The sequence below is a fragment of the Eulemur rufifrons genome, chromosome 24 (genome assembly GCF_041146395.1).
Source record: "Eulemur rufifrons isolate Redbay chromosome 24, OSU_ERuf_1, whole genome shotgun sequence".
Classification (NCBI taxonomy): domain Eukaryota; kingdom Metazoa; phylum Chordata; class Mammalia; order Primates; family Lemuridae; genus Eulemur; species Eulemur rufifrons.
Window position 1 is genome coordinate 3,887,187 of NC_091006.1, and position 12,130 is coordinate 3,899,316.

The window sequence follows — 12,130 nt, forward strand, 5'->3', positions numbered from 1 at the left end:
AACGAACATTTGTGTTTGTGTTTGAAGTCACATAACATACATACAGTTTACATACATACAGTTTACACATAACATACAGTTTACCATTAGAAAGTGTACACAGTTCAGTGGCAGTTAGTGTCATCACAGTATCATGCAACAACCACCTCTCCCTAGCTTCAAAACTTTATCACCCTGGAAGAACACCCCTACCCAGTAAGTAATCCCTCCCATATCCCGCTTCCCCCGATAACCACTAATCTGCTTTCTGTCTGCCTGTCTTTTCCTATTCTGGATGTATCATATGAAAGTAATTATACCGTATGTGCTGTTTTGTGTCTGGCTTCTTTCACTTTTTGGAGCTTAATTCTGGATGTCACATATATCGGCATTTGTTTCTTTTTTTTGCGTATATCATGTGATATATATATCTAGGTTGCAATTTGTTCATTCATTTGTTGATGGGCATTTGGGTTATTTCCACCTTTTTTGGCTATTACGAATAATGCTGCTGTAAACATTTGTGTACAGGTTTCTATAATATAGTCTGTGGTACTTTCTTTTGGCAGCCCTAGCAAACTAATACATACTTGTGTGCTTTCTTTCCTTTTTTTCTCAGCACACTTGCCAGACTGTAAGTTCCCTAAGAGTGATGACATTAGTACAGTGCCTGCTTAATATTACTGAAATATTCTAAGCCAGCTGAATCATTACATTTTTCCTTTTTTTTTTTTTTTGAGACAGAGTCTCACTCTGTTGCCCGGGCTAGAGTGCCGTGGCCTCAGCCTAGCTCACAGCAACCTCAAACTCCTGGGCTTAAGCAATCCTTCTGCCTCAGCCTCCCGAGTAGCTGGGACTACAGGCATGCGCCACCATGCCCAGCTAATTTTTTTCTATATATTTTTAGCTGTCCAGATAATTTCTTTCTATTTTTAGTAGAGACGGGGGTCTCACTCTTGCTCAGGCTGGTCTCGAACTCCTGACCTGGAGCGATTCACCTGCCTCGGTCTCCCAGAGTGCTAGGATTACAGGTGTGAGCCACCGCGCCCGGCCCTACATTTTCATTAATTCATGATAACCCCCCAAATATCACGGAGTCAGATTAGTATCCATTCAGCCACAGTCTGACCTAATAGTAGCATTAAGGCTTAATTTGAAGCCTAATGCTGTGTCAGCTTCAAAGATTATGATGTGTTGAAGAAACCAATAGAAGTACTTATTAGCATTTAAGTGATATTGAAAGCCTATACTTTTCAGGGATCATTTCTATAGTGTGTTATAAGTGATAGTGATTGTGGAGTGGACCCTCAAATCCAAGTTATCAAATAGACTGAGGTCCTTGAGAATAGGAAATGGCTTCCCTAGCATCCAGCACATAGGCGGTGCTCAGTAAGTATTTGAAAGAAATGGAATGAAATACAGCAGTTATGTTCAGGTCAAGACTCTTGATCACATTACCTGTAGGTATTTAAACTGAAATGCATAGTTGCTATAGTATTCCAAAATGAATAATCTAAAAGAGTAAAAATGTTTCTTTTTCAAAGTACTAAATACCGTGAATGTGAAAAAAAGGAAAATTCTAGGATAAATCAAATATTTAAATTTAACCCTAAAGAATTAAGAAGAATGAGAAGATAGGAAGAATTCATTGCAAATTTTGTCAGTTAGGCGCAGGCATTTCTGCCATAACGTGATGTATGTCTTCCTGCACTAAGAGTAAGAGTTTATGGGAATACTAGGATTAGAGGGGTAGACCATTCAAAACCTGTGCAACTTTGAGCACTAATAACCTAATACATACACTTGGATACTTAGAGACATGTTAAATTCTTGAAGCAAGTACTATAGTCAATTTAGAACTTTCCCTTAAGAAACAATAAAGGTGAAGGGTGTTGAAATGTGTTGCAGCAGAATAGTTCTGCCCAGGTTTCAACCTTTAGGACCTCTTATTTATACTATAACAGTATCTTCCGCTATGTGTGCCCTTCTGAACTCTTTTGTCCAATTTGCTCTTTACAATACTAGAAGAATTGTATTCTCTTGGAAACCATAAATCTGAATAAGTCAGTCTTCCATCATGAGAGCATGTTTTTTTAAACTTTTGATGTGTGCAAAGCATTCTCATTCCATGGTTTCTATTTTCATGCTTTTTCAATTTGCCTCATTTGCTGTATGATAGAAGTTTTCTTCACACCGTATTTTGGAAGTATGCCCTTAGTTTTAAATTCTACTATGGGTTAGTTACTTTTAGGACCTCAAATAACAAATTTTAAAACCTCCATTTATTATAATAATAAGTTACCAACTGACCAAAAAAATTTTTGTCAAGTGACTCCCTACTTGACATGATGAAAGGTGAAAGTATAAGTTTAAATGCTTCTTCCTTGTGTTTTCCACTTTGTCTCTATTCATTTTCATCTCCCAGTTTTTGTTAGAATGGCATGTGATGTACTGTTCTTAGTCACACTTTGTAACATTGTAGCCCTTTCCAGAACTATTAAATTTACATTCTGTTCTAGAACAGTAATAAATTGTCATGTGTACACTTACATGCTTAAATGAATTTATTGTTCGTGTCTGATCTTTTGATACCACTGTTGCTTGCTTGCTTGCTTGCTTGCTTTTTTTTTTTTTTGGTTTAAGAGAGAGTCTCACTTTGTTCCCTGGACTAGAGTGCCATGGAGTCAGCCCAGCTCATAGCAACCTCAAACTCCTGGGCCTCCCGAGTAGCTGGGACTACAGGCATGTGCCACCATGCCCAGCTAATTTTTTCTAGATGTATTTTTAGTTTTCCAGCTAATTTCTTTCTATTTTTTTTTTTTTTTTTAGTAGAGATGGGGTCTTGCTCTTGCTCAGGCTAGTCTCCAATTCCTGAGCTCAAACGATCCTCCCACTTCGGCCTCCCAGAGTACTAGGATTATAGGCGTGAGCCACCGTGCCCGGCCAATACCACTGTTTCTGTTAGTTCTTTATCTCAATATAGTAAAGCTTAAGTCTCTGGCTTATAGTGCACTCAGTGTTTTTCTGGAAATTCATTGAAAGGTTTTGATCAAATTTAGGTCTTCATGTCAGGAAATTTCTATTCTGTTGTATCCGTATTTATATTTCTCTTATTTATTTTGTTGTCTACCTCAAAGGCAACACTTAACTAACTGTTGGATCTTTATAACTCATCTTCTAACTTTTTTATTGCTGTGCTGCTTTTTCTTTACATCTTGTTTGCTTTTTCCCAAAATTGTTCCGTATTAGTGACTCAGTTTTACTGCACTGACTGTTCTGTTATTGATGCATTTATTAATTTTGTGGTTATATTTGTATTATAAAATTTTCATTCCTTAATTCTTCATGGTACATTTTCAGTGTCATTTTAATCTTGAGAGTCTGTGTTTTGTATATTTTTCTTGAGAATGTTGAAGCAATTCTTTCAGAAATTTTCTTCTATTTTCTTGTGATAAATATTAATCCTGAATGTATTTCCTGTACCTTTTACAATCTGGGGCCTCTTTCTCATTCTTTTTTCCTTCTTTCCTTCATTGCTTCCATCTCTCCTTTCTCTTTTCTTCCCTTCTTTCTGTTAATTTTTCTTGTTTCCATGTTCTCTACTCTTTTTTTTCTTATCTTATACCTTTCAGTACCTGCTACTTGCCTAAATATGGAATGTAGATTCTCTTGTAATTCACCCTGAATTCACCTGGCTATAGTTGGAATGGTTTTCTTAGCCCTTGGAATGCAAATTCTCTTTTAAGTCACTCTGAATTCACTTGGCTATGGTTTGAATGCTTTTATTAGGCCTTGGAAAGCCTAATAGAACTTCTCTGTGATTTTGTGGAAGGAGGGCTTTTGACTTTTTTTCTTCCTCTGCTTCAGGATCAGCTAATCTGCTACTTTGGGGGTATGGGACTTTATTTGTTGTGGTGATGCTGAGGTTGGGGGTAAGATTGATTGATTTATAATTTTCTTTGTCCTTTCTTTAGCCTTCCTTTTGTATAAAGGTCAAAAGTATAAAATCCTGCCCGCTAAAATATTGTTTGGCTGCCAGGAGAAGGGAATTTCAAGGGCTTTCTACATCTTTTTCCTTGTAACACCAGTGTCCCCATCTGCCAAGTTGCAAGGTGCCAGTCAAAATTTCTGTGGCTGAAGGAGCAGGCAGGGGGTGTTACATATGGATTCTGGGCTTGGTCTTCCAGTTTGGACTAACTCATTTGGTATCTGATGATACTTTTAAATAAAAGTTCATGGTATGAGTTTGAGATCTTTTCTTGACTTAAGGATATTTTAACTTCCTTTTGTTTATTTCCTTTTAGTTTTTAGGGAGAGATGCTCTTCTGCAAACCTACCTATGCCACCATTTTTTCCTGGAAGTCTCATAGTACAAGAAAGAATTTTTAGAATAAGAAAATAGGACATTATTTAAACTGAAATAACATTCCTCCTCAAAATAGCTCTGGATCAATTCTGCAAAAAAAAAAAATATATATATATATATATATATATTCATTAAAAATTTTGCACAGTGTTAAGGGGTTTACTTCCTCTAGGGCACTCTCTAAATCAATAGTGTATGATCTCTCAAAATTTCTTTCTTTTTTTTTTTTTTTTTGAGACAGAGTCTCACTCTGTTGCCCAGGCTAGAGTGCCGTGGTGTCAGCCTAGCTCACAGCAACCTCAAACTCTGGGCTCAAACGATCCTCCTGCCTCAGCCTCCCGAGTAGCTGGGACTACAGGCATGCGCCACCATCCCCGGCTGATTTTCTCTCTATATTTTTAGCTGTCCAGATCATTTCTTTCTATTTTTTAGTAGAGACAGGGGTCTCGCTCTTGCTCAGGCTGGTCTCGAACTCCTGACCTCGAGTGATCCGCCCACCTCGGCCTCCCAGAGTGCTAGGATTACAGGCGTGAGCCACCGTGCCCGCCCCAAAATTTCTTATTTGGAACTTCTATAATGGATGTTGACATTTTCAGAAGTCTCCTAAGTTTTAGTCAACCTGAAACTGTAATATTCATAAGAAGCTCTTGATTTAAAATGCACATTTCTGGACCCTGTCCCCAGAAAGTCTAATTCACTGGAAATCTTCATTTGTAGCTAGTTCACTACGTTGCAGGTGGTCCATAGTTTAACTTTGAATAATGCTATCTTCAGTGTTAAAATAATCAGATTTAATTATACAGTAGGTATTGTAGGTAAGTAGGGCATTTCAGGCTGTCCCATGGGGCTGAATAGCTGACAGCTGCTCAGCTTGGCGTCTAGAGGACTTACTGCTCATCAAGGTAAATGTTACCTTTATTGTCTTCTCTTTGTCCCAAAGCTCAATTCCCAAACTTTGGGATTTTTGTGGATTGGAAAAATCTTTGTCACCTCCCCTCCCCACCCCCCAAGAAATATGACATAGGTTGCCTGATTTTTATTTTTCTAAACAAGGATGTTAAAAATAGATCAACAATGGAAGAAAGGATATTTTAACACCTCACCACAACCACCAAAGATATAAATAAATACAAATGTAGAAAGAACACAACCTCTTAATACTGATTGTCTTTTAAATTTAAATTGCATATATTTGGTTTTAGGTAACACCCACTCTATTTTCTTCTTTTTTAAAAAAAAGTTTTATTTAGCTGTAGGTTAATGAGTACTTTCACACAGATGACATTTCAGAACTGTTGCTTAGTACTTGGAATAGAACAATTGGAATCTGAGGCACTACTTGAATATGATGAGTAGTCATCATACATCTCGTGTCCTATTTTCTCACCAGTTCGATCCTTTGGTACAGAAGACAGACCAACAGATCGTCCAATACCACCTCGAGATGAAGTCTTTGAATACATTATTTTCCGAGGGAGTGATATTAAAGACCTCACTGTTTGTGAGCCACCGAAACCACAGTGTTCTTTGCCTCAAGATCCAGCTATCGTTCAGGTAACTTATGGTACATTTGTCTTGGAGTGCAAGCAAACCTCACACACAGCCTTGGCTTTTGCGTCTCCCAATTGGATGTTCGTGGAGCTTATCATTTCTAAGTTACTTGAATACCAGAAAGTAATGTTCTCATCTAAGTTTTTCTATTTGAATCATAATATAGGACTAAATTAGGTAAGAAATAGCTGAGAATTTTATTTTTATTATAAAATGTTTTCTAATTTCAACAGTTAAAACAGGTAACATTGAGGGCTAACTCTGTCAGCAGCACTTTGTACATGTGTAAGTCAATCCTCCTAACACCTTCTGTGCTTGGTACCATAATCATTTTCACTTTTATAAGTGAGGAAATTGAGGTGGAGCCACAGTTTGAACAGATCCAGGCAGTCTGGCTCCAGAATGAGGATCCATGCCACTCTAACATATAGATATGGTTCATACTGCAAACCAGGTGATAATGGCTACTCTTAAGGAAGATTATTAGGCTTAAGGAAAGGAAAAAAGCTAAATCACATACTGTATATTATATAATATGCAATACTATGTAAGATAGCACAAACGTAAATGAATTTTAACATACTTTGAATTTCCTAAATAAGGTATTTAAAAAAACCTAAGTATTCTCAGAAAAAGAAATGAAATTTTTATATATTTTATTAAATAAAAAACACGTCTAAACAATTATAAATTATGAATTAAAGAGGATGTCCATTATAGTACATGTTTACATATTCACTGGAAACATATAAAAGCTCTGTGAATTTTCAGCCATAACTGAAGAAGCAGCTTTACATCAGAGTATTTTTACTTGAGGGCCTAGGTAATTAAAAGGTTATGGCCCTTTTAAGAATAAATTCTTACAATATAGGCCCAGCGCAGTGGCTCAAGCCTGAAATCCTAGCACTCTGAGGCAGGTGGATCATTTGAGCTCAGGAGTTCGAGACCAGCCTGAGCAAGAGCAAGACCCTGTCTCTACTAAAAGAAAAGAAAGAAAGAAATTAGCTGGACAACTAAAAATACGTAGAAAAAATTAACCAGGCATGGTGGCGCATGCCTGTAGTCCCAGCTACTTGGAAGGCTGAGGCAGGGGGATTGCTTGAGCCCAGAAGTTTGAGGTTACTATGAGCTAGGCTGACGCCATGGCACTCTTGGCCGGGCAACACAGTGAGACACTGTCTCAAAAAAAAAAAAAAAAAAAGGAATAGATTCTTACAATATATATCATCTTGTATAGGATTTGTCTTACTTTAAGGTATTGAAGGAAAAATACTAATGAATTCTTCTAAAGAAAATAGAAAATGGTATGTAAAATTAAAGTGAAAAAGAGAGAAGTGTACCTTGTAACATATATTTACCATTTTTTTCCAAAGTGTAAGAAAAGCTGTTGAATGAGAAATTATAAGTTTTGCTCTTACAGCACAAACTGGAGAAATTCTCTACTCTCAGCTATCCTTTCTTTTTTTAAGTCTTATTTTTGAGGAAAGAAATCTGATGAAATCCTAAAAAATGTGAATCTCTTAAATGGAGGAAGGAGAGACACACCTTAATAGAGATCACTGCCTATACCAAAGACTGGTGTTACCTTGCTGTCTCTTATATATGGCTTTTGATAATTCTCTAGGAAACCAGTTATTTGAGTAATCAGTTTTATGGAAGGAGGAGAACCCAAGACAGCACAGATCAAAATGGTATTGAATAACTTCTTCCAACCATCATGAACGTCTACTTGATCTTTTTATTCATTCGTTCAGCATATTTTTTTAGTATCTGGTATGTGCTTGACACTAGTGGTGAACACACAACACGGATAAGGTCCTCCCATCAATGAACTTACATCCTGGTATCCTTTAATTGACTTCATATATGTTATGAAATATTTTATAATAAAATTAATATATGAAGTATATATGTTAAATATATTAAAAATATTTTTTAGGTTTGGTAAGTTAGGGTTTTTATAAAATGTTCCTCAACTTAATGTAACTATAGATAAAAATGTAAATGATTTTGTGTGGGTATGATTGTTTTTGTATCTCTTTCCTGTGAATTTAATAGTAGGCCTCAAATGATTGAAAGTGAGAATAAAATTAGCACCAGACAAAACTTAGTACTACTAAATGTGATTTTTCTCATATTTTTCCTTAAGCAATGTTACTTTACTTACTCATGTACCTTTCTTTAATTCTTTGCTAAATCTGCTATAAAACTCTTAACTTGGGGAATTTGTTATGGAAAGAAGTATTTGTAAATCACATTGTGTATAGTTGGCAAATGTTGCAATTAGAAGGTTGTTCAACTGTGATTATTGTGCATTAATGTTATTAATTGCTTTTGTGTCTAGTAGTTATAATTTAATAGTTTTCCTAAAAATTAAAAAATCTGAATTTTTTTCCCCCATTATATACGTTACTTAGAGCTTGGAAAAATAACCCATGATTTTCTTTCAGTCTTCATTAGGTTCATCTGCTTCTTCATTTCAGTCAGTGGGTTCTTACGGACCTTTTGGCAGGATGCCGACGTACAGTCAGTTCAGTCCGAGCTCATTAGTCGGGCAGCAATTTGGTGCTGTTGGTGTTGGTATGTTTTCTTTTCTTTTTCCTTTTTTATTTTGGGTTTGTGGATGTGGGTGGGTGATCTCCCTTTCTTTTACTACAAACGTATAGAAAACTTACCACCAACTTCCCAGAAATGTTTGACATTCCCTTTGTTACTTTTTTTTATGGTGTTGAGAACACATTTTTATTATTATTTTAAAGCCTTTATTTAATGTCCTTAATGATTAGTGATTTTATAAAGGTCAGCTTTCAGAATAGTTACATTTTTTAAAATCTAGGTATATCCAATTAGCAAATTTTATTGAATGTTATTTTAAATTATATATGTCCATAAAATATCTTTTCAGAGAAGATCAGTTTTCAAAAAGGGCATTGGAGGTGATGTCATTATAATTAGGGAATGATAATGCCATTAAGGAGTATTGATTATTTTATATGGAGTGTGGATGATTATGTCATTTAACACCCACCTATGAGAAATGCTCACACAGCATTTTTCAGGGCTTGGTGCTTTGTTTATTGTAGCAGCGTTTTCTAAACAAAGCTGTAATGAAATGTATGGAGGGGCTGCTGGGCTAATGGCAATCCTACTTATGACTAGAGGACAAAGGCCGCTGAGTGCAAAAGCTCCGTGTAATCAGGTCAGATCAGTGTTGTTCCTTCTTATAGTTATGCTAAGTACACCTTTATAGAAGTTCCCACAGAAAAGAATAACTTTAAATCTCAATCTCTAGCTCTTAGTTTTTTTAAATTCCATTGAAATAATTAAACAGTTTACCGTTTCATTACATTACAAATCCAGTTTCAAGCGTGAACAGCAACAGCAGATGCTAACTGTATATCAAATTGATAACCACACAGAAAAAAGTTAATTCAAATAACTTTCATACTCTTAGTAGAATATATTCTAACAACAAATAGAACTATTAAGAAAACTTGACTTAGGTGTGTGTGTGTTACTGGTGTTTTTAATCCGAAAACTGTTTTGTATGTATTATAGGATAGGGCAAATAAGTAAAATATTGATATTATTGGGAAATAGTGTTCTTTCCATGGAGAAGGGAGATAACAAATATGGAATGGGGAAAGGTGAGAAAGAACCCTGTGATGCTGAATGTGAATTAAAGGTGTGAGTATGAACTCTTCTTTTAAAAACTGGTTATTTCCTGGCTCTGTTCACAGAAAGGGCCTAGAAGCAGCAGAAACCCAGTAGCAAAGAACACATGTAGACCCAGTTCCTGATTTCTAAATACCATTCCCCGCTAAAACAAGGGCCCCTTGAAAAAAGAAAAAGGGAGAAAAGAAATACTTTTTTTATGGAAAAATGCCTGCTAGTAAATAGAATGAGTGGTAGATATAGAAAATCACCATATTATAATCTTCAGGGCAATAATAATCAAGTGATTGAGTTTAGCATTGCTAAAATGAAATAATTGTGTCTCCTGATGTGATGATTGGCAGGGGACAAAGGGAGTACACACACCTTTATGGTGCTCTTGCTGAAAATGCAGGATCTAATTATGAAGAAATGGGCATATATATCCAGAAGGTAGGATGTTCTGCAAGACAGTCATCCAAACTCTTCAAAGGATTCAATGTTATGATAAACTGAAAGAGGCAGCAGAACTGTTACAGGCTAGGGGACACTGAAGAGAAGTAACATCGAAATGTAATATGTGATTGGATCTCAGGCTTTAAGGAAGCTGATATAAATAACATTTTAGGGACTGAGGAACTTTGAGTATGGACTAATGTTGGATCGTGTTATTACTGTTGATTTTCTTAGGTGTGGTAATGGTGTTGTGGTTAATCATATAGGGGCGTGTTTTTGTTTTGGGGAGATGAGTTTGAAGTACTTAAAGGGCCAACTTGCCTGTGTAAGCAAAAGAGAAGTGTGCATATTAAGGTATAAAGAAATGGAGAGCCAGGCATGATGGCACACCTGTAGTCCCAGCTACGTGGGAGGCCGAGGTGGGAGGATTGCTTGAGGCCAGCCTGGGCAACATAGCAAGAACCCATCTCTTTAAAAAAAAGAAATGAAGTAGATGTGGCAAGGTGTTAGCAGTTGATTAGTCTAGATGAAGAATATATTGGTATTTCATGTATGTATACTTTCAATTTTAACATAGATTTGACATTTTTCAAAATTAAAAATGTAAATATTTATTTCCTTTTAGACTTATTTTAGGTGAAATAGTGTAACTTTGGTCCATAAATCGCCTAATCCTATTTAGTAGTAAGTTCACTGTTACATGCTAAATCAAGATAAACCCTATGTTAGCTATTACTGTTAAAAGCCTTTCCTGAGGATTCAAATATGGGATGATTGCAAATTATATTATCCTTTTCAAGACTCTCACTAAATTAAATAGTTGACTAACATTTGAATCATTATTATACTTCTTATGTTACCATGAAGTTTGTATGACTTAATCTGTATAAAGATTTGAACAGGATCTAGCACATACTACCTAGATAGTAACTGCTGCTTCTGCCATTCTTCAAGCTCTATGCCTCTAATCAGAGTATTTTGTGGTAGTGAAGTGCTTTTCAATATTATTATGGGTTGTTGTCTTATTCTTTGGATGTCACCAGTAGAGAGTTTTACTGGTATTTTCCATGTCAGTAAACTAATTTTTGCAGCGTCAGATTATTTTTGATTGATTGATTTCCATACTGGTTAGGATAATTTGTGGCATGGCTAATTAGAAAACTATGTATTAGAAGTTGCATCGGCTGGGTGTGGTGGCTCACGCCTGTAATCCTAGTACTCTGGGAGGCCGAAGTGGGTGGATCCCTCAAGGTCAGGAGTTTGAGACCAGCCTGAGCAAGAGTGAGACCCTGTCTCTACTAAAAATAGAGAGAAATTATCTGGACAGCTAAAAATACATAGAAAAAAATTAGCCGGGCATGGTGGCGCATGCTTGTAGTCTCAGCTACTCGGGAGGCTGAGGCAGTAGGATTGCCTGAGCCCAGGAGTTTGAGGTTACTATGAGCTAGGCTGACTCCACAGCACTCTAGTCCGGGCAACAAAGTGAGACTCTGTCTCAAAAAAAAAAAAAAAAAAAAAAGTTACATCTAGGCCAGGTGTGGTGGCTTATGCCTTTGATCCTAGCACTTTGGGAGGCTGAGGCGGGAGGATCAGTTGAGGTCAAGAATTCCAGACCTGAGTGAGACCTTGTCTGTACAAAAAATAGAAAAATTTTAGCCGGGCGTTGTGGTATACACCTGTATTTCCAGCTGCTTAGGAGGCTGAGGCAGGAGATTGCTTGAGCCTGGGAGTTCAGGGCTGCAGTGAGCTATATCACACCACTGGTCTCCAGCCTGGGTGACAGAGCAAGACCATCTCTTTAAAAAAAAAAAAAGTTAAATTAAATTTGGAATTAATAAAGGTAACTTGGAAAATCTCCGAATGATTTGAAATTTAGTAAACTTGTTAGTCACTAATGGATCAAAGAAGAAATCACAGGGGAAATTAGAAAATATTTTAAATTTAATGACCATAAAATATAACATCAAAATTTATAGGTGGAGCTAAAGCATTGCTTAGAACATTTTCATAGGTTTAAATACATATATTTGAAAATAAGAATTTTAAAAATCAGTGCTCATTTCTCAGCAACTAAGGAATAGAAGGGAATTTCCTAAATTTGATGAGTGGTATAACTGAGAAATA

At 36.2% G+C, this 12,130-nt stretch overlaps 1 protein-coding gene across 17 annotated transcripts in view; it reads left to right on the plus strand.

Moving 5' to 3' along the window:
• The window catches only part of LSM14A (LSM14A mRNA processing body assembly factor), a 44,900-nt gene that overhangs the window by 12,669 nt on the left and 20,101 nt on the right, over positions 1-12,130 (plus strand). For 15 of the 17 annotated variants that reach the window (XR_011231405.1, XM_069457999.1, XM_069457997.1 and 12 more), the window contains exons 2-3: positions 5,736-5,899; positions 8,347-8,476. Coding sequence is in view for 16 of the 17 variants with exons in the window: in XM_069457999.1 (XP_069314100.1) it covers positions 5,736-5,899; positions 8,347-8,476 (294 nt within the window). In the remaining variant the exon portion in view is untranslated. Of the gene's footprint in view, positions 1-5,735; positions 5,910-8,346; positions 8,477-12,130 lie in introns of all 17 variants that reach the window. The other 2 variants (XM_069457993.1, XM_069457984.1) reach the window with 2 other exon arrangements.